The 23,803-nt window shown below is 45.7% G+C and overlaps 1 protein-coding gene across 1 annotated transcript in view; it reads left to right on the forward strand.

Annotated features, from left to right (window-relative positions):
• Positions 1–7,357: 7,357 nt before the first annotated feature.
• LOC115202198 (vascular endothelial growth factor C) overlaps positions 7,358–23,803 on the forward strand; it is a 48,338-nt gene continuing 31,892 nt past the window's right edge. Inside the window, exon 1 of the mRNA XM_029766168.1 lies at positions 7,358–7,957. Coding sequence (XP_029622028.1) covers positions 7,829–7,957 — 129 coding nt within the window. The 5' untranslated portion in view covers positions 7,358–7,828. The remainder of the gene's footprint in view (positions 7,958–23,803) is intronic.

Here is a 23,803-nt window from a genome sequence, read left to right on the forward strand (position 1 = left end):
TTTGAACGGTAGCGTATATTTTGACTTGGCTGAAATTCCATTGACAGAATGTTGTATAAGGTTGGTTTCAGGGGAGAATTTAGGGGGATTTTCTCCGTTATCTGTGTGTGTACATCACAGAGTCATGGAGTTAAACTGGGGCACCGTTCCAAATGGCACAATATTCCCTACATAGTGCACTATTTTTGACCAAAGCCCTATGGGCCCTGGTCAAAAGTAGTGCACTATTTAGGGAATACAGTGCAATTTGGGACACAACATTGGAAACACCAGAGACACCAGAGCTCTTTAACAAGTGTCATGGCTGAGTCTCACACAAGGCATGTTTATGAGATCATAGCACAATCAGTCAGAGCTCTAGGTAGATTAAACTGAAACCCCAAGTTTACACAATTTCAACATTGAATATTTTGCAAGGTTTCAGTCTAAAATGGATTATGCACTGAAAGAAACTTGCTGTAATGAGTTAAAAAGTGGAGAAGAATCGCTCAACACATATCCTACTTCTTCTCATGAAATATTACCCATGTTCCTTGCAAAGGGAGGTATTTCAGTCTTAGAGACTCATTGGAAAGAACATGAAACATTTCCCTCCAACACAGAAACCCAGCCAGCCCGCACACACAGGGTATTTCCACGTTTCCCTTTTTCTTTCAGGGTAATTAATTGTGTTCGGTGTCAACATTCCCAACAAAGAACTCTTATCTTGCACCCTACATGTTTTCCCTCCATAGATTACCATGCGCTGTGGCCCCTACTGGCCCCTAGTAGTCTCAAGCTGATTAAGCTGGTAGTTCTGAGCTAGCCAACGAAGGCTAAAAGACAATGTAATCATTTGTAATCCCGGCTCAATTTCCTCCCTCATATAGAGTATGCTGCCTTACCCGCATGTATGGGTGCATTGTACAGTATGGCGTAGACGATTAGTCTTGAAACTTGAAACTGAATATGATTACTTGTAGAGAGTTTTCAACTCTCTTAAAGCATTTCATTTCTCCATATTGAAATAATTAAGTCACAGCTTTAAGAGGGACTCTCTCCTGTGAAAAAGTTAAGAAAATGAAGGATGGAAAGGAAGCAGAGGATTGTGAGACTGAACAAGATCTTTTCTACCACCCCACCACCCCTCTTCTCCCATTTCGTCATTCAAATCGATCGCTGCCCAGACACGGCTGAACCTGGGGAAGTTTTCTTAGCCGGGTGGGGGGGGGTGGGGGGGGTGGGGGGGGTGGAGGATAGGAGGGCTGTGTGGACACACACGCACACACTCATACGCGCGCGCGCGCGCGCACACACACACACACACACACACACACACACACACACACACACACACACACACACACACACACACACACACACACACACACACTGCAAATTCCACTTTTAACAGGGGCCACCAGTTCCCAAAGCAGAGGCTACGGTCATATGGTCCCCTTCCATTGTTCCCCAGTTCCGACCAGCAGTCATTCCCACTATGGGAACTAGCTGTGCACACATGGGCAGACCAGCAGGCTGAACAGACGGGCGGTCAGGGTTCCCTCGGCCATGGGATGCTGCTAGTAGAGAAGTAGCTTCCACTGCTTCCTATGGGGGGGGGGGGGGGTCTTATGAAGTGCTTATGTTTAACGACACATGAAAAGTCAAAGTGCTATCCCTCACGGTGGTTTTGTGTGTCGAGAGTTTGCAGACGTGTGTCGAGAGGGTGAAGAAAAGGAAGACTTCATGGATGAGAGATGTGCCCATTGTATTGGTTAACTAAGAGCGCAACTTTTACCACGTGTGAGAAAATCAAGATGGACAATTAACTATGTCAACAAAGGGTTTTAAATTGGTAATGGCGGACAAATCTACACACTGAGAGTTCCACATCTACATGCATTGACTTGTCGAAGTGGTAAATATGACGCTCAACCAACACACACTAAAAGAGGGGTTCACAGCAGGTTGTCTAAGTAATGAGTGGAAAGAGTAGCAGCCTACATTGTCAGAAGCAGGCAATTATTGCAAAGCTAGACGACAAAGCCAGACGGAGCGAGAACATTGCTGGAGAGGACGGATTTGACTTTAAATACTTTAAACCCCTTTTGGCTTTAAATGGAGGTTGCTGCTCAGTTTAATCCATGTTGACATCTTTTTGTGTTGCTGTTCAGATATTCTGACAGGAAGTTGATCCGGTGCCACCTCTTTAAATGACACTGAGCTTAGAGGTCCACCATTATAGGTCAGTGAGAATTCCTTCCTGTCACGTCCTGGCCAGTATAAGGGTTAATTAGTATTGTAGTTTGGTCAGGACGTGACAGAGGGTATTTGTTTTATGTGGTTCAGGGTGGTGTGTTTGGTTAAAGGGTGTTTGATTTAGTATTTCCGGGGTTTTGGTTTATAGTCTATGTTTATGTATTTCTATGTCTAGTCTGGTGAGTGTGTTTCTATGTTGTGTTGATTGGGGTTGGGACTCTCAGTTGAAGGCAGGTGTTGTCTATCTGCCTTTGATTGAGAGTCCCATATATTAGGGTGTGTTTGTGGTTGTGATTTGTGGGTGATTGTTCTGTGTTGAGCCTATGCTTGGCCAGACTGTTAGTTGTTGTTAGTTCGTTCATTTTTCTTGGTTTGTTATTTTGGTGTTCATTTTGTACTTATTAAATTCTCAAGATGAGCATACACGTACCTGCTGCGTTTTGGTCCTCTTTCACCGACGATAATCGTGACAGAATCACCCACCACTCAAGGACCAAGCAGCAGAGGAAGGAGCAGACGGTGTTCGAGTTGGACTGGCGGGAGAAGTGGACTTGGGAGGAAGTTCTGGACGGGGCCGGACCTTGGCACCAGGCTGGGGAGTATCGCCGCCCGCAGTGGGAAATTGAGGCAGCCAAGGCAGAGAGGCGGTGGTACGAGGCCAGAGACGCGCTGAGGGAGAAGCACGAGAGGCACCCCCAAGACATTTTTTTGGGGGGGCACACGGGTAGTTTGGCTAGGCGTAGGAAGAGCCGGAAGCCAGCTACCCGTGGTTATATGGAGGAGCGTATGGGGTGGGGAGCGCTATGTTTCGCTGAGAAGCGCACTATCTCACCCATACGCACGCACAGTCCGGTGCGAGTTATTCCAGCCCCACGCAGGTGCCGTGCTAGAGCGGGCATCCAGCCTGGTAGGAGGATGCCTGCGCAGCGCATCTGGTCGCCGGTACGCCTCCGAGGACCAGGCTACCCAACTCCCGCTCTACGCACGGCTACCATCAGCCCCCTGCACAGCCCAGTCTGCCCTGTACGAGCACTCCGCTCGTGCAGGGCTACTAGTTCCATCCAGCCAAGGCGGGTTGTGCAGGAGGTAAGATCTAGACCGGCTGTGCGCCTCCATAGCCCTGGGTTTCCAGCTCCTGTCTCTCGTGCGGACCCGGAAGTGCGTCAACCCAGTCCGACTCGTCCTGTTACCGCTCCCCGCACTAGCCTGCAAGTGCGTAAACCCAGCCTCGCCAGTCAACAGTCGTCGGAGCTTCCCGCCAGTCAACAGTCGTCGGAGCTTCCCGCCAGTCAACAGTCGTCGGAGCTGCCCGCCAGTCAACAGTCGTCGGAGCTGCCCGCCAGTCAACAGTCGTCGGAGCTGCCCGCCAGTCAACAGTCGTCGGAGCTGCCCGCCAGTCAACAGTCGTCGGAGCTGCCCGCCAGTCAACAGTCGCCGGAGTGGTCAGACTGCGCTGAACTTCCGGAGTGGCCAGACTGCGCTGAACTGCCTGAGTGGCCAGACTGCGCTGAACTGCCTGAGTGGCCAGACTGCGCTGAACTGCCGGAGTGGCCAGACTGCGCTGAACTGCCGGAGTGGCCAGACTGCGCTGAACTGCCGGAGTGGCCAGACTGCCCAGAACTGCCGGAGTGGCCAGACTGCCCAGAACTGCCGGAGTGGCCAGACTGCCCTGAACTGCCGGAGTGGCCAGACTGCCCTGAACTGCCGGAGTGGCCAGACTGCCCTGAACTGCCGGAGTGGCCAGACTACCCTGAACTGCCGGAGTGGCCAGACTGCCCTGAACTGCCGGAGTGGCCAGACTGCCCAGACTGTCCCGAGTTGCCAGACTGTCCCGAGTTGCCAGACTGCCCAGACTGTCCCGAGTTGCCAGACTGCCCAGACTGTCCCGAGTTGCCAGACTGGCCAGACTGCCCCGAACTGCCAGAGTTGCCCGACTGCCGGGAAAGGCCTGAACCGGAGCCACCTCCTGATATAGGTGGGTTGGGGAGGGGGGGGGTGTAGCACAGTGCCGTCGTTGACGGCAGCCACCCTCCCTTCCCTCCCTTTAGTAGAGGGGAATTTTTGTTTTGTTGTTTGGGGTTGTTGTTTTTGTTTTGTTTTTTGTTTTAAAGGTGCTTCCGGGGTTAGCACCTTTAAGGGGGGGGGGGGGTACTGTCACGTCCTGGCCAGTATAAGGGTTAATTAGTATTGTAGTTTGGTCAGGACGTGACAGAGGGTATTTGTTTTATGTGGTTCAGGGTGGTGTGTTTGGTTAAAGGGTGTTTGATTTAGTATTTCCGGGGTTTTGGTTTATAGTCTATGTTTATGTATTTCTATGTCTAGTCTGGTGAGTGTGTTTCTATGTTGTGTTGATTGGGGTTGGGACTCTCAGTTGAAGGCAGGTGTTGTCTATCTGCCTTTGATTGAGAGTCCCATATATTAGGGTGTGTTTGTGGTTGTGATTTGTGGGTGATTGTTCTGTGTTGAGCCTATGCTTGGCCAGACTGTTAGTTGTTGTTAGTTCGTTCATTTTTCTTGGTTTGTTATTTTGGTGTTCATTTTGTACTTATTAAATTCTCAAGATGAGCATACACGTACCTGCTGCGTTTTGGTCCTCTTTCACCGACGATAATCGTGACACTTCCAGCCTTCAAGACATTTAACCTCAGAACTCTGCGACAGCGATGGGCGCTACAATGGCCACTGCCATGGTTGACGGGGTGGATGTGATCGGCGATTTCAAAGAAAATAAACACACAGGCCCAAAACAGAAAGGAGATACCAAAAAAATGTAATAAAGATGCCTCCAGTTTATCAAAGTCCAAGAATGTTAATAACATGTTGCAATTTTCCATAAAGGATACGTCAAACAATAAGGAAGTCACAAAAAACACGATAAGTGCTAATGACTTCCTTTGAGTGACAGCTCAAAACAGACTTCTGGTACCAAGGGACTTCTGGTCCTTTGGTATGCAGGAAGGTTACAGAGGGACAAATAGCGCAAATACTTAGACTTTGTGAGTCATACAGACAACCGTGAATCGGTAGGAACATACGCATGTATCTGACACCAACTTCTTCTAACTCTGAGGCTGTCCTAATATGGACACCGTATTTATGTCATTTACTGATCAGGTATAAGAACAGTATAGCTGCATGGTTGCCTGGTAACGTGTAATAACATACACAGCAGCAGTGCTACCATTCAACAAAACAGTGATTGTGAAATAGTCTGGCATTGGATATGTTAGCGAATAGACTCCATATTGACAGCTATCCCAAAGGGGAAATCAACATGTGAAACACCATTTGCAAATAGACGCGGGTTTACTTTACATTGCGTGCTACAAGTTATTGATACACATGAAAACGAGGCAAGATCCTATATCAGACTAACAATTAGTGGCCGAGTCAAAGTTTTGATTCCACTCCAGCTCATGACAAAATATTTTATGTACAATCGTTCAGCTTGTGGTAGTAATACAATTGAGGTTACCCGTGACCTGAGTCACTCCCAGCAGTACCAGCGACCTCTGCAGTCATGGGCCATTCATAACAGGCCTTAGGGTTTAGGACTCAAGTCGCAATGGTTCAGCCTACAGGGCTTGGGGAGAAAATCCCTTCATCCACCTCATCATGGTTCAGCTGTTGGTGGATATGGCATATATATATATATATATATATATATATATATATATATATATATATATATACTCCTCATCCTAGTGTGGGGCATGTGGCATATCTACCAGCAGCTAAAGCATGCTGAGGTGTCAGTAGGTCACTGCCATCTGATTCAGTGTCTGATATCTATTATACAATAATGACTCAAGTTCTACTTTAGAATGAACTTCACCCAACTCACCCAACGTCTAGCAACCCAAGGGTTGAATATCATCACGGACAACTTTAGCATTTTAGCTCATTAGCTACTTTGCAACTACATAGCATGTGAGCTAGCTCTTCCCCTAACCCTAACCTTAACCCTAACCCCTAGCATAGTCTAACGTTAGCATTAGCCACCTAGCTAACGTTAGCCACAACAAATCAGACGTTTAGCAAATCCTTAACCTTGGTGATCACGCACCAAAACAGCAACATAAAACACAGTGAACATGAAAACACAGCGCACATAAAAAGACGCCACCGCAACAAGTGTGATTAACTTGTATTATATAGGTTGACATCCCATAAACATTATAATATATCACCCCCAATTGATGTAGCTGGAACAAATTCTAACTAAGCGGCTAGCATAATACAATACAGTATAACAGTGTGTGTTTAACAAATCCATTAAAACTATTTGTGGTTCTTTAGCTAAGTGAAGAGGGGCCACTTACAAGACTGTAAAGGGGGCTGGAAATCCTTCAGTGTGGCTTGCATTCCAACTTATTATAAGAGCCCTCAATGAATTTGAGGTTTGAGCATGTAGAGACACCCTGCAGAGCAGAGCTCTCCAAACTGCCCTGGTCTCTCTCTCTCTCTCTCGTTTCAATTTCAATTCAAGTGGCTTTCCTGGCATGGTAAACATATGTTTGCATTGCCAAAGCAAGTGAAATGTATAAACAAAAGTGAAATAAACAATAAAGCGTGAACAGTAAATGTTACACACCCAAGTTCTCACTCTGATGATGCTATACTCATGTTGGGCAGCGTTTCTGTAAATGATGTCGTTCTAAATTACCACACCGAACCCACACAAATCTGGTCAAACGAAGTATAAAGTTTAAGACATATGGTAGTGCCCCGTGGCGTGGATTACATCGAATAACTCGTACATCAAACCATATGAGAATATTGTAGCAAAGTAATCTATTATATACTTAATATGTCAGGCTTGAGATTATAAATCCCCACTTGCATTATGATATGGATTGTTATGGGTTAAATCAAATCTGTTAGACATTAGCAGCGGGCCACAGAAGGCACCTTGCAAACGTTCGTAATGATGGCAATACAGGGACATTAATCTTATCCTTAGGGTTTGATAATTGGTAAAAGTGTTGACTCATGGCGATATTAAGCATAGTTCTTCTATATAAATATGTAGTAGTCAGTCAGAGTACAACCATTGAAATACAGCAAGGACATTTCACTCCGCATGTTGAGTCCATAAGGGATTCGTCTCCAACGTCTCCAAGAGAAGGTGCGCGTGTCCCAACTCATATTTTTAGTAGTAAATTGCAGCTATTCCGTGGAGAAACAGACTGAGCTGCTGGAAAGAAAAAACGCATGCAGGGGGAGGAGGAAAATCTAGTGACACCGTGAAATTGCATTGAACATGCCATTCTCTGCTCCGAGGACGTTCAGGCTCCCCAAACTCTCATCTGCTCGCTGGATGGATGCCGCCGCCGACACAGAAGTTTGACACAGAAAGCTCACAAAAGAGTTGTCTCCAGCAACTTTCGTTTCACGGAGAAAATAACGGCCTTATTTTTACCTGTCATCATCGCACCATCATTTTTATGTCAGTGGTCTCCTGAAAATTCGGGTGTCTGATGCGCTATTAATTTTCTTTAGAGGAAAAAGAACTTGAGAAACAGCGCTTGACCAAAAGAGGTCAACAAATAGAGAGTACGTTTTTTTGATCCGGATAAAGACTTATACAATGCACTTATTTGGAATATCTGTTCTCCTTGCCAATTCAGCGATTCTCTACGCAAATCTAGCCAGTGAATCGAGTCATGAATTCAGTCATGACTATTATGATTATGATCAGGATCAAGGGGATGCACCGGTATGTATTTGGATACAAGTTTTCTATTTAACGCATGCTATTTATATTACTTATGCATTACTATTATGCAGTGTAAATTATTCAATTGATATTCAAAGCCATTTTAATATTATATTGGGGAATGTGGGATGGAGCTGGAGGGTATACAAGTCATAATATTTGACTTTCCACAAATTTGGTGATGATGTAAGTTACTGAACATTCACTACCGTACAGTATGTAGTGAATATAGACATCACTGAAACAAGGGTCACATCAACAGGAGGTCATTTCATCTGAACTTTTAATGGGAAAATGGGAAAAAGGCTGGGAATATATGGCATAGACAGGAGGTAATATTTATCTCCAGCTGGGGGTGGGGTGTGGGGGGGGCATCATGGATGAGATGGAGCAAGAGATCAGTGAGAATTCCTCACAATGAAAGGATGCAGAGCAGATTAGAGTAGAGCAGAAGAAAGGGGAGTGGAGGCAGGTGTCACTGTGTCAAAACCTGTGGGGGCCTCAGTGTGTGTGAGAGAGAGAGTGTGTGTGTGTGTGTGTGTGTGTGTGTGTGTGTGTGTGTGTGTGTGTGTGTGTGTGTGTGTGTGTGTGTGTGTGTGTGTGTGTGTGTGTGTGTGTGTGTGTGTGTGTGTGTGTGTGTGTGTGTTCCTCAGTAGCAGTAGGAGTTAAGGAGACAGGGATAATCTTAAACACGTGGCTATTTGATGGTATAATATGACACTCAGTTGGTGTGATTAACACTGCTACTAGTTGACTTTTAGTGTCTCAACAAAGCCTGCAGCAGTAATGATGCACTGAAAACACAGGTTCTCATTCTTAAACTCTCTTCTCCTTTCTCTCTCTCTCTCTCTCTCTCTCTGTGTGTGTGTGTGTGTGTGTTCAGTAATGATCTTGTTATGTACTCCCATTGGCTCATAAAGGTTATTTACAGTCATACGGCTGTATGACCTGACAAAACAAAATGTCCTGTTTGGATAGTATCACTTCCAGTACCTACCTCTGATATCAAAACAGTATCATTATGGCTTATGAAATTCACTGTGTAAATAAATGACCTCGTATGCCATACATTTCAAAAATCTAATGGAAACATTAATCACCTCCCATAGGGACTGGTGTGATTGGTCTGAGTGTGTGTGTTTGGGTGTATGTAATCACAGTTATGTTAACCCCCTGGAGTCGTTATCAAATTAAAAGTAATTAAGATTCATTTAATCGGAATTCAAAGGCTACATGTTCAACCATATATATATTTTTTTGATCCAAGCGGGAGGCATTTATCCTACGGTGACTATGGTTACGATACAGCGATGAATATTTGTCCAATAACTGCAATAACTGCGTTGCGAGTGGTGTAATTAGAAATCTATATTATTCAAATATTGCACCCACACTGCTCGCGCGCGTCAACGAGCGTCTGTGTTGCCAAGGGCTAAAATAGAAGTCAGTTCTATTTGTGATGCAGATCGCGCTGCAAGTCCTGCCTCTCCCATCTTCTCATTGGTTTATAGAAGCAGGTGCCATCTCCTCATCTTTCACTCCAGTGTTAATTTGCTAAATTATAATTACTTTGCTACTATGGCCTATTTATTGCCTTACCACCTCACGCCATTTGCACACACTGTATATAGACTTTCTTTTTTTCTACTGTATTATTGACTGTACGCTTGTTAATTCCATGTGTAACTCTATGTTGTTTTTTGTGTCGCACTGCTTTGCTTTATCTTGGCCAGGTCGCAGTTGTAAATGAGCACTTGTTCTCAACTAGCTTACCTGGTTAAATAAAGGTGAAATAAAATAAATTACAAAAAAATTGGTTATACCTCCGTGTAACACGGAACCCACACGTGCGCCATCGTGCATAAATTAATTTTGTCCCCCCACACCAAACGAGATCACGACACGCAGGTTAAAATATCAAAACAAACTCTGAACCAATTATATTAATTTGGGGACAGGTCAAAAAGCATTAAACATTTATGGAAAGTTAGCTAGCTAGCTTGCTAGCTAATCTGACCTATTTAGCTAGCTTGCTGTTGCTAGCTAATTTGTCCTGGGATATAAACATTGAGTTGTTATTTTACCTGAAATGCACAAGGTCCTCTACTCCGCCAATGAATCCACAAATAAAACGGTCAACCGAATCGTTTCTAGTCATCTCTCCTCCTTCCAGGCTTTTTCTTCTCTTGACTTTATATTGCGATTGGCAACTTTCATAAATTAGGTGCATTACCGCCACTGACCTCGTTCGTCTTTCAGTCACCGACGTGGGTATAACCAATGAGGAGATGGCACGTGGGTACCTGCTTCTATAAACCAATGAGGAGATGGGAGAGGCAGGACTTGCAGTGCGGTCTGCGTCAGAAATAGAACTGACTTCTATTTTAGCCCCTGGCAGTGAAGACGCTCGTTGACGCGCGCGAGCAATAATTGAATAACATGTATGTTTAAATTTATTTTGCAACACTCGCGCACACGAGGGGTGTAGTCAGCCTGTAACTCACCTAGAACTAGAAGTCATCTGGCTGCATCACTCAGTGTTGGGTTCACATACACACACACACACACACACACACACACACACACACACACACACACACACACACACACACACACACACACACACACACACACACACACACACACACACACACACACACACACACACACACACACACACACACACACACACACACAGTTCGAAAGAGTACTAAGGATGAATGACTGTTCTCTTGGGGCTAGAGAGTAGAACGAGGCTGAGTTGAGAGGGTTGAGAAGGGGTACGTCCATGGGGGGTGAATGGGAGTAGGGGGTGCTGTTAGGGATAAGAGGGGCAGCTGTAATTTGTGGTCACCTTGAGGTTTGGATCTGACTTTAATCCAACCATAGCGTAGACCTTTGTGCATGCCGGTGGGTCTGTCTCAATAGTCTGGTCTGGATAATTGGTCTGTAGCTATTTCATGTTGAAACATTGCTTGCTTTGTGACTGTTTCCTTTATTACACACACACACCTCTGTAAGGGGGGCTCTTGGTAGTGTAAGTACAGGAGGCCTGGGTGTTTGTGTTACAGTTGGTGAAGAAGGCAGGGTGAAAACCTGCTGAGGCAACGAAGCGCACTGCCCTGGAGTGTTAGAGAGTGGCTATGGGATAGGGTCCATTACCTACTGCTCCCTAAGACAATGGACCTGACCTGGACTTAGCACTTAGCCTAGCTTCACACTGTGTTGTTAAGGGGAATCCCTCTAGACATTGTAAGATAGGGCCCCTGTAATGAGACAACCCCTAGCTCCTAGCCCAACCTTTACCCCCTAGGCTAGTACCCCCTGTATAGAGACAACCCCTAGCTCCTAGCCCAACCTTTACCCCCTAGCAGACAATTTTATCCAAAGCAACTTACAGTCATGTGTGCATATATTTCACGTTTGGGTGGTCCGGGGAATCAAACCCACTACCCTGGCGTTACAACACCATGCTCTACCAACTGAGCAACAAAGGACCACTAGCCAGTCCTCCCAGATATACTCAAGAGACTAGGAAGGGAGTGGGAGTTAAGGAGTCTTTCCTGTCTTCTCCATGACAGTCAGTGCAGTATGTGAAGAGACTAGGTAGGGAGTAGGGGTTAAAGGCTGTTTCCTGTCTTCTCCATGACAGTCAGTATAGTATGTGAAGAGACTAGGTAGGGAGTAGTGGTTGAAGGCTGTTTCCTGTCTTTTCCATGACAGTCAGTATAGTATGGGAAGAGACTAGGTAGGGAGTAGTGGTTGAAGGCTGTTTCCTGTCTTCTCCATGACAGTCAGTGCAGTATGTGAAGAGACTAGGTAGGGAGTAGGGGTTAAAGGCTGTTTCCTGTCTTTTCCATGACAGTCAGTATAGTATGTGAAGAGACTAGGTAGGGAGTAGTGGTTAAAGGCTGTTTCCTGTCTTCTCCATGACAGTCAGTGTACTGTGAGAAGAGACTAGGTAGGGAGTAGTGGTTGAAGGCTGTTTCCTGTCTTCTCCATGACAGTCAGTGCAGTATGTGAAGAGACTAGGTAGGGAGTAGTGGTTAAAGGCTGTTTCCTGTCTTCTCCATGACAGTCAGTGTAGTATGTGAAGAGACTAGGTAGGGAGTAGGGGTTAAAGGCTGTTTCCTGTCTTCTCCATGACAGTCAGTATAGTATGTGAAGAGACTAGGTAAGGAGTAGTGGTTAAAGGCTGTTTCCTGTCTTCTCCATGACAGTCAGTATAGTATGTGAAGAGACTAGGTAGGGAGTAGGGGTTAAAGGCTGTTTCCTGTCTTCTCCATGACAGTCAGTGCAGTATGTGAAGAGACTAGGTAGGGAGTAGTGGTTAAAGGCTGTTTCCTGTCTTCTCCATGACAGTCAGTGTAGTATGTGAAGAGACTAGGTAGGAAGTAAGTGTTAAAGGCTGTTTCCTGTCTTCTCCATGACAGTCAGTATAGTATGTGAAGAGACTAGGTAGGGAGTAGGGGTTAAAGGCTGTTTCCTGTCTTCTCCATGACAGTCAGTGCAGTATGTGAAGAGACTAGGTAGGGAGTAGTGGTTAAAGGCTGTTTCCTGTCTTCTCCATGACAGTCAGTGTAGTATGTGAAGAGACTAGGTAGGAAGTAAGTGTTAAAGGCTGTTTCCTGTCTTCTCCATGACAGTCAGTATAGTATGTGAAGAGACTAGGTAGGAAGTAAGGGTTAAAGGCTGTTTCCTGTCTTCTCCATGACAGTCAGTGTAGTATGTGAAGTAATTACCTTGTTCTCGTAAGCCCAACAGTTAGATCCCAGGTGGAAGAGATTACCTCACAGCTGCTTTCCTCAGCTCGACTTTATCTCTAGGTTATCGCTGTTACACAACCCACCTGTCCTAACTCCTAGTCTTACGACGGTATATCACACCTCTTTTCAACACTTCACCCGCTTTCACCACGAAAGAACACTGATACAGAGTATCAAACATGAGCTAGATGAGTTGGTGACATAAGGTTGTAGGGTTTGGATGTGGCTTAGGCGAAGGGAGAGAGGGTCAAGGTTCAGCTGTCCTTTGAGTTAGGACACTGTTGCAATTACAGTCAGTATTACAAGAGAGCTGTCACTTTTATGGCCAACTAGCCATTTCACTGTGGTTATGAAATGTCTACAATGGCAAGTATTTGAGTGCCTGCCAAAATGGAGAGAAAAAAACCTTGTCAAAGGTTCAGTGGAGTATATGGGAGTCTCAAGCACTGGATTACAATAAGAGGACAAAAATATAAACAAATATATACAAGGTATTTATCGTTACATGATGTTGATGTTGCTTCAGACAATTGAGTTAATGCTTAGACGCTTTAATGTATACATGCCTGTACCCACCCAGGAGTGCAATGCTCTCACTCTCTCCATCTCTCTCCCACACAAACACGTTATATTCTCTCTCTCTCTCTCTCTCTCTCTCTCTCTCTCTGTATCTCTCTCTCTCTGTCTCTCTCTCTCTCTCTCTTTCAGTTGCTCCTCATTCCATCTGTCTGCCTCTCTCTCTTTCTGCCTCGTTCAGTCTGTGCTACTAATGACCCAGGCCGTATAGTGAACCTTACGAACAACAAGCAGTCAATGATCCTCAGTTGAATCCTCAGTGTGTCCATATGTCTGTGACAGTAGCACAGTGGGAAGCCTTTGACTACCAGTACTGTTTGTCTGTCTGCTACTGAACCTTCCAGCTCCCTCACACAGCAGCCAGCAGGTGGTAGCTCACAACAAAACCAGAGCTGACATACCGTAAGCTAGGATCAACATCACTGTCAGAGGTACGGCTGTGTGCTTAACTCTGTCTGGTTAATGTAAAGCTGAGAACAGAGAGAATAATGTATTCCCATGGTCCTTCAGGACAACTAATGGTGCCTCTCTGACACTCTCTTGCCCTCGCCTCACCAACTTCCTGGAAACAGTGCAGTCAAGAAGAGGCCAAATGAGTTCACGGTCCTCAGAAGAAGTTTTGGACGTTTTCAAAACACATTTATCTGCAGTGGAGACCCTTTAGTTCAGCTCACGTGAGCTGGAAATGAGCGGTAGCCGCAATGCCAGGTGCTTAGGGTGTAGTGTGACCAAACAATGCTTAATTCCTATTGTTAAGATGATGCAACAAGTATTTCATGATTTAATGAAGGTTGAACACATTTTCTCATGAAGTGCCAAAGCCCCCTAAAAATATTGTGCCTAATTGGTGCAAAAAAACCCCCAGCAAATTGCTTTGTCTTTGCTGTTTGATGTTAGCACCAGCTAGCAGTGATGTTATGCAAGTCTCATTTCTTCCTAACGTAGAACATCTGTCATGCTTTCATGGGGTTACTGACAAGGTCTGTCACTGCATACAGGTTTAATCCTATCAGTGCAAACAGTAATTCACTAATCTGTCTCTTTCGCCACGTTTCCTGTACTGTGTTTGACAAAGAACAGAACATCCCTTAATAATGGAGGAACTGAACTGTCAAGGACTGTTCCATTCTTTTCACAACCTATTTGGATGAATGCTTTAACTAAAAAACGCAAAATCTCTCAAAACACAAAAACAACAAACCCAGGCTAGAGAGTATCAGTATAAATATTGACATTTTAGCATGGTATCACCTGCTATGATACTGCACCGCGTGTCATTTCAAAGTTTCAGCGTTTATTTGTCACGTGCACAGGAGACAGCAGGTGTAAAACAGTACAGTGAAATGCTTACTTGCAAGCTACTTCACAACAATTCAATATCAAGGTGAGAGAGAATAATGTTAAGGAATTAATACAAGTAAGAATAAAAAGTAAGAAAACACATGAGAAATACGCAGGAAGTAACACAGCAATCGAAGCTATACACAGATTTTTACAATAATCAAAAATATTTATCACTAGCTTAACCATTTAGAGATAATAAAAAATGTTCCTAAGCACAATTGAACCAGACTGGAGCGTCCGTAGGGTCAGTGCAGCAGGCTGAACGCTTGACGGGCCTTGTATACCTACCGATCCTCGACTTCAGCGATGTCATTTACAAAATAGCCTCCAACACTCTACTCAACAAATTAGATGCAGTCTATCACAGTGCCATCCGTTTTGTCACCAAAGCCCCATATACTACCCACCACTGCGATCTGTACGCTCTCGTTGGCTGGCCCTTGCTTCATACTCGTCGCCAAACCCACTGGCTCCAGGTCATCTACAAGTCTTTGCTAGGTAAAGCCCCGCCTTATCTCAGTTCACTGGTCACCATAGCAGCACCCACCCGCAGCACGCGCTCCAGCAGGTATATTTCACTGATCACCCCCAAAGCCAATTACTCGTTTGGCCGCCTTTCCTTCCAGTTCTCTGCTGCCAATGACTGGAACGAACTGCAAAAATCGCTGAAGCTGGAGACTCTTATCTCCCTCACTAACTTCAAGCACCAGCTGTCAGAGCAGCTCACAGATCATTGCACCTGTACATAGCCCATCTGTAAACAGCCCACCCAACTACCTCATCCCCATCCCCATACATACCCCCATATTATTTATTTATTTTGTTCCTTTGCACCCCAGTATCTCTACTTGCACATTCATCTTCTGCACATCTATCACTCCAGTGTTTAATTGCTATATAGTAATTACCTCGCCATTATGGCCTATTTTATTGTCTTACCTCCCTTATCTTACCTCATTTGCACACACTGTATATATACTTTTTTTCCTACTGTATGTTTGTTTATTCCATGTGTAACTCCGTGTTGTTGTATGTGTCGAACTGCTTTGCTTTATCTTGGCCAGGTCGCAGTTGTAAATGAGAACTTGTTCTCAACTAGCCTACCTGGTTAAATAAAGGTGAAAAAATATATATATACTTAACATCTTCAGACTGAACAGTAAAGAGTTGGATTAGACTCACAAAGGATATACAAAACTCTCAACTCCCATTTTCTGCAGTGGGGAGATTGAATGACGGTCAAGGAGGTTAGAATGCATCATGAACAGGCTCAGTTCAGGGTACTTGTTGGTAGCAGACATTGTATAAAGCGGTGCTTCTGAGCCCTTCAGGTGTTAACATTTAACCTGTTTCTCATTGTTATGCTGATCCTGGCTCTCCACAACAGGTATTTTCTGACTAGGGAAATGAAAGCAGATTAAATGGAAAGTGAAAGGTGCCCAGTTAGTTTTTCTGTGGTGATTAGATAATCAGATCCAACTCTCTGTAGTCAGAAATGTGTACTAGACATTGTCATGGTCCTTGAATTTAAGAAATTTTGCTATGATAACAACTTAGTGTTTGAGAATATCTTCAGGGACTAGATACTAAATATTATGCAGCACTTCAAAGCTGGACATATGGGACCAATTTCATATGGGAGACGAATTCTAACAGAATCACAACAGCTAAGATGAGAGACCACGCTAGTGTGCAGAGACCACGTTAGTCTACAGAGACCCACCTAGTCTACAGAGACCACACTAGCCTACAGAGACCATGCTAGTCTACAGAGACCGCGCAAGTTTACAGAGACCGCGCAAGTCTACAGAGACCGCGCAAGTCTACAGAGACCGCGATAGTCTACAGAGACCACAATAGTCTACAGAGACCGCGATAGTCTACAGAGACCACAATAGTCTACAGAGACCGCGATAGTCTACAGAGACCACAATAGTCTACAGAGACCGCGATAGTCTACAGAGACCACAATAGTCTACAGAGACCGCGATAGTCTACAGAGACCACAATAGTCTACAGAGACCGTGATAGTCTACAGAGACCACAATAGTCTACAGACTCCACAATAGTCTACAGAGACCACGCTAGTCTACAGAGACCACTCTAGTCTACAGAGACCGCGCTAGTCTACAGAGACCGTGATAGTCTACAGAGACGACCATACTCTACAGAGACCACACTAGTCTACAGAGTCCACAATAGTCTACAGAGACCACTCTAGTCTACAGTCTACAATAGTCTACAGTTTACAATAGTCTACAGAGACCACGCTAGTCTACAGAGACCACTCTAGTCTACAGAGACCGCGCTAGTCTACAGAGACCGCGCTAGTCTACAGAGACCGTGATAGTCTACAGAAACGACCATACTCTACAGAGACCACACTAGTCTACAGAGTCCACAATAGTCTACAGAGACCACTCTAGTCTACAGTCTACAATAGTCTACAGAGACCACTCTAGTCTACAGAGACCACTCTAGTCTACAGAGACCGTGATAGTCTACAGAGACCATGCTAGTCTAGAGACCACAATAGTCTACAGAGACCACGCTAGTCTAGAGACCACAATAGTCTACAGAGACCACACTAGTCTACAGAGACCACGCTAGTCTAGAGACCACAATAGTCTACAGAGACCACACTAGTCTACAGAGACCACGCTAGTCTAGAGACCACGCTAGTCTAGAGACCACACTAGTCTACAGAGACCACGCTAGTCTAGAGACCACAATAGTCTACAGAGACCACCTCTGTTCAGCCTGTTCTGTTCACATATGGAAGTACATCTAACCCCCTACATGGGTTTTACCACTTCTTAAACAGTAGCGTAGAAGACCATCCATCAGCTGAAGTTTAATTAGAAAAGAGAGAGCCTAGAGAGGGAAGAAGAATGAGATGTGGAGGAGAGGGACGTTAACCTCCCAGCTGCTCCTCCTAAACGCTTGGCCTCTCTGCGTTGACTTTGTGCACGCGCCTTTAAATGCAGCTCTACAGAACAGAGGTGATAGGCGGTTTTATTCATACCGCCAACATAAGGACTTGCCATTTGGAAGCGCACAAAGTTGGTAGAGGTGTAGAGAGAGGAAAAATCCCCCATTCATTTTTAGCCTGGTTTCCTTTAAGCTCTGCCGGGTTTAAAGAAAGGGGTCATTTAAAATGTCCTGGACCTCAGACAGAGGCACGGAGCAGTCAGAGGGAAAAGCTTTACTGGTCGACTGGAGAAGACCCAGGGTCATATTACATAGTATTTCATGATTGTGGCAATGTTACTTTCGTAATGGAATTCAACCAATCATTTCTCGGTCTACTGCCTTATAACCTAAGCCTGTCATGGTACATGCTACATACGAAGTCCTCCATAGTGATAGTTTTAGTGGGTACGCCGATTTGATTGACTTTCGTTACAAGTTTCACAATTGACTATTCTGTTTGGACTAATCTCTATTGTTCTGTTTGTCATACCACTCAGAAAGCAAAGGGTCCTCACAAGCTTCACTGTTTGTCATGGGTACATGTTTAGGGGCCCCAGTAACTCTGAATGTACTGACACCATGACTAAACAAGAGGCCTAGCTAGGTGGTCCCCTCATCAGGAGTAGCAGAGTGTGCATGTAGACTGTGTGGAAACTGGTTTGGAGACAATGGGTTAGCTTAGCGGTCTTTGATTAATTGAGAACTCACTGAGGCAAGACGTTTGTTTAGAAGAGGAGTGTGAGCTGCATGACTGGTCTGAAGACACGCCACAGTGACACACACACACACACACACACACACACACACACACACACGCACACGCACACTCACACGCACACACACACACACGCACACACACACACACGCACACGCACACACTCACAGATGTGTGCACACACATAAACGCAAGCACACACACACACACACACGGCTCTGCGCTCCTAAGTCAGCTTACACCACGACTGCCAGTGTGCAACCGCAGCACTCCAGCGCTAAAACAACAAGTCGTGGCGTAATGTCCTCGCGGCCAATACCACAAAAAGCGATGGGCTCTGGCTCCCTCTGTACTCTATCAGCTTAGCACTTCCAACTGCTCCGTGAAAAACAATTACAAATCTGTGAGTGTTGTTCAAATTTTCACACAATTCTCTCTTTGACAATACATAAAATTCAAGTTATTCAAGTGTATCTCAAGGATTTGCACGTACAGGGCCTGCCCTGTCAGGAGAAACCAACAAGTTAACTCTCAGGCTCCAACCAGGACAATTAGCATAGGACAGCATGTAAGATACACGTTTTCTCCTGTCCGATGCTTTGAGGTTTTCTCTCGTCCTTCAGCCTACTGCAGTATTTGTAGGTTGCCATTATGTCGGAAAGAATCAGCATGCATTGGTAGCCCAGTGGAGTGGTCATGGCTTGAAGGGATCCAGCTTTTGTCAAATGTACATCAAAAGTTGTTTTATGTGCATTTTAGCTAACCAAGTGGAGGCTAGTTAACCCCGTGGAGGCTAGCTAACCCAGTGGAGGCTGGAGGCTGGTGTGTGGGGATGTAAAGTCGGCCAGGCAGAACACCCTGGAAGGGGAGCTCAGAAGGTGGGCTATGCTACATCAGGCTCTAGTTCCTGGTGGTCCTATAGAGACAGATAAATAGGCTGAGCTGATTGCTTTATTGCACCACAGAAACCCTAAAGCAAGCAGCCATTCACAGATAAACATGTCTAATCCCACTAAAAACACATCCCACATGTCCTCCAAGCTGTCAGATATCTGCGAAACGAATCTGCAAAGTCAAAGAGGAAGGGTGACAAAATGGAAGCCAGTTGAGGATTACAAGATCAGTGTTCAAAATCCCTTTTCCTCCAAGTTCTTCTGCAAAGCTGATTGTATCTGGGCAATTATTCAATAATAATTTATTGGGGTTTTCAAAGTTAATCCTATACTATGCACATTAACCCTGACTATGATATTTGATTTGTTCAGACTTTGCACAGTGCCAGTTTTACATCTAATGGCTATAGCAGCTCTAGCGCTAAGAAGGGAAAAGCCATTTCCCCCAAGGAAGAAGGCAAGTGGGGGAGAGAGTGTGGAAGAAGGAGGGTGGAATGATGCTGGCCTTGGGATGAGCTGTAGCGTGATGTACAAGAGGAATTTTTGGAGTCTTCCTACCTACTGGGAAACATCTCAATCACACCAGGGCTGTGTCCCAAATGGCACCCTGTCACCTATATAGTGATGATAAGGTGCCCATAAGGCTCTGTTCAAAAGTAGTGCACTAAAAATGGAGTAGGTGCCATTTGAGACGCAGCCCAGGAAATGATTAGTGATGAATAGGATTATTCAAATGAAACCTGCTGTCTGTCTGGGTTCTGGTCTGCTGAGCGGTCCCTACATGATGATTTGTATCTCAGTTCATTTTGGGTCCATATCAGTAGAATAGGACAGATATCCCTGATATTGGCTTACCATTCACACCAGATGGATGGAGGCACGGTGGTCCATGTGCCCTCTCTTCCCTTACAACTCCTTCTAGCTATATTGTGGTGGGAGTCTGCTCAGCCATCTAGAGCTGGTGTTTGTGCTGTGTAGCTAGGTCAGTGGAGTCTGGTGTTTGTCCTGTCTTACTGTAGCTAGGTCAGTGGAGTCTGGTGTTTGTCCTGTCTTACTGTAGCTAGGTCAGTGGAGTCTGGTGTTTGTCCTGTCTTACTGTAGCTACGTCAGCTCCCCCAGTGCAGTACTCTCTGAACCTGTCCTGTCTTACTGTAGCTACGTCAGCTCCCCCAGTGCAGTACTCTCTGAACCTGTCCTGTCTTACTGTAGCTACGTCAGCTCCCCCAGTGCAGTACTCTCTGAACCTGTCCTGTCTTACTGTAGCTACGTCAGCTCCCCCAGTGCAGTACTCTCTGAACCTGTCCTGTCTTACTGTAGCTACGTCAGCTCCCCCAGTGCAGTACTCTCTGAACCTGTCCTGTCTTACTGCAGCTACGTCAGCTCCCCCAGTGCAGTACTCTCTGAACCTGTCCTGTCTTACTGTAGCTAAGTCAGCTACCCAGTGCAGTACTCTCTGAACCTGTCCTGTCTTACTGTAGCTACGTCAGCTCCCCCAGTGCATTACTCTCTGAACCTGTCCTGTCTTACTGTAGCTACGTCAGCTCCCCCAGTGCAGTACTCTCTGAACCTGTCCTGTCTTACTGTAGCTGCGTCAGCTCCCCCAGTGCAGTACTCACTGAACCTGTCCTGTCTTACTGTAGCTGCGTCAGCTCCCCCAGTGCAGTACTCACTGAACCTGTCCTGTCTTACTGTAGCTACGTCAGCTCCCCCAGTGCAGTACTCTCTGAACCTGTCCTGTCTTACTGTAGCTACGTCAGCTCCCCCAGTGCAGTACTCTCTGAACCTGTCCTGTCTTACTGTAGCTACGTCAGCTCCCCCAGTGCAGTACTCTCTGAACCTGTCCTGTCTTACTGTAGCTACGTCAGCTCCCCCAGTGCAGTACTCTCTGAACCTGTCCTGTCTTACTGTAGCTGCGTCCGGAGTTGTATAAATGTAGATATATGAATATGGTTCTGGCAAGGTCTGTTTCCCCAGTACAGTGTTCTCTAAGCCTGTTCTGTCCTACACTAGCTAGGACTGTTCTAGGTCCATTACCCTCTGTTCTCTGTCTCTAAGCCTGTCCTGTCCTACACTAGCTAGGACTGTTCTAGGTCCATTACCCTCTGTTCTCTGTCTCTAAGCCTGTCCTGTCCTACACTAGCTAGGACTGTTCTAGGTCCATTACCCTCTGTTCTCTGTCTCTAAGCCTGTTCTGTCCTACACTAGCTAGGACTGTTCTAGGTCCATTACCCTCTGTTCTCTGTCTCTAAGCCTGTTCTGTCCTACACTAGCTAGGACTGTTCTAGGTCCATTACCCTCTGTTCTCTGTCTCTAAGCCTGTTCTGTCCTACACTAGCTAGGACTGTTCTAGGTCCATTACCCTCTGTTCTCTGTCTCTAAGCCTGTTCTGTCCTACACTAGCTAGTACTGTTCTAGGTCCATTACCCTCTGTTCTCTGTCTCTAAGCCTGTCCTGTCCTACACTAGCTAGGACTGTTCTAGGTCCATTACCCTCTGTTCTCTGTCTCTAAGCCTGTCCTGTCCTACACTAGCTAAGACTGTTCTAGGTCCATTACCCTCTGTTCTCTGTCTCTAAGCCTGTCCTGTCCTACACTAGCTAGGTCTGTTCTAGGTCCATTACCCTCTGTTCTCTGTCTCTAAGCCTGTCCTGTCCTACACTAGCTAGGACTGTTCTAGGTCCATTACCCTCTGTTCTCTGTCTCTAAGCCTGTTCTGTCCTACACTAGCTAGGACTGTTCTAGGTCCATTACCCTCTGTTCTCTGTCTCTAAGCCTGTTCTGTCCTACACTAGCTAGGACTGTTCTAGGTCCATTACCCTCTGTTCTCTGTCTCTAAGCCTGTCCTGTCCTACACTAGCTAGGACTGTTCTAGGTCCATTACCCTCTGTTCTCTGTCTCTAAGCCTGTCCTGTCCTACACTAGCTAGGACTGTTCTAGGTCCATTACCCTCTGTTCTCTGTCTCTAAGCCTGTTCTGTCCTACACTAGCTAGGACTGTTCTAGGTCCATTACCCTCTGTTCTCTGTCTCTAAGCCTGTTCTGTCCTACACTAGCTAGGACTGTTCTAGGTCCATTACCCTCTGTTCTCTGTCTCTAAGCCTGTTCTGTCCTACACTAGCTAGGACTGTTCTAGGTCCATTACCCTCTGTTCTATGTCTCTAAGCCTGTCCTGTCCTACACTAGCTAGGACTGTTCTAGGTCCATTACCCTCTGTTCTCTGTCTCTAAGCCTGTCCTGTCCTACACTAGCTAGGACTGTTCTAGGTCCATTACCCTCTGTTCTCTGTCTCTAAGCCTGTTCTGTCCTACACTAGCTAGGACTGTTCTAGGTCCATTACCCTCTGTTCTCTGTCTCTAAGCCTGTTCTGTCCTACACTAGCTAGGACTGTTCTAGGTCCATTACCCTCTGTTCTCTGTCTCTAAGCCTGTCCTGTCCTACACTAGCTAGGACTGTTCTAGGTCCATTACCCTCTGTTCTCTGTCTCTAAGCCTGTTCTGTCCTACACTAGCTAGGACTGTTCTAGGTCCATTACCCTCTGTTCTCTGTCTCTAAGCCTGTCCTGTCCTACACTAGCTAGGACTGTTCTAGGTCCATTACCCTCTGTTCTCTGTCTCTAAGCCTGTCCTGTCCTACACTAGCTAGGACTGTTCTAGGTCCATTACCCTCTGTTCTCTGTCTCTAAGCCTGTTCTGTCCTACACTAGCTAGGACTGTTCTAGGTCCATTACCCTCTGTTCTCTGTCTCTAAGCCTGTTCTGTCCTACACTAGCTAGGACTGTTCTAGGTCCATTACCCTCTGTTCTCTGTCTCTAAGCCTGTTCTGTCCTATACTAGCTAGGACTGTTCTAGGTCCATTACCCTCTGTTCTCTGTCTCTAAGCCTGTCCTGTCCTACACTAGCTAGGACTGTTCTAGGTCCATTACCCTCTGTTCTCTGTCTCTAAGCCTGTTCTGTCCTACACTAGCTAGGACTGTTCTAGGTCCATTACCCTCTGTTCTCTGTCTCTAAGCCTGTTCTGTCCTACACTAGCTAGGACTGTTCTAGTTCCATTACTTCCTGTTCGCTGTCTCTAAGCCTGTTCTGTCCTACACTAGCTAGGACTGTTCTAGGTCCATTACCCTCTGTTCTCTGTCTCTAAGCCTGTCCTGTCCTACGCTAGCTAGGACTGTTCTAGGTCCATTACCCTCTGTTCTCTGTCTCTAAGCCTGTCCTGTCCTACACTAGCTAGGACTGTTCTTGTTCCATTACTTCCTGTTCGCTGTCTCTAAGCCTGGTCCTGAGGGTCTAATAAATATGGATGAAAGTAATGGCTGCAACAGATGCTACACGTGTAATTCCTGTGTTTGTGCATGTAGCTAGTAGTGGGATCAGGCTATGGAGAAAATCCTGCTTTAGCAGCCTTCTGTTCCACCTTGCCTTTGGCTACATGCCATTCCATAAACTCTTATCCCCATTTAGCAGTTATGGTTCCTCCTCATGTACAGACCATGGATGATATGCAGACATCAGAGATATTACTGTTCGTCATGGATCTGTTTAGTGGTTTCACATCTGGGGCTATAACATCATGTCGTCAGATCAAA

The sequence above is a fragment of the Salmo trutta genome, chromosome 11 (genome assembly GCF_901001165.1).
Source record: "Salmo trutta chromosome 11, fSalTru1.1, whole genome shotgun sequence".
Lineage (NCBI taxonomy): Eukaryota > Metazoa > Chordata > Actinopteri > Salmoniformes > Salmonidae > Salmo > Salmo trutta.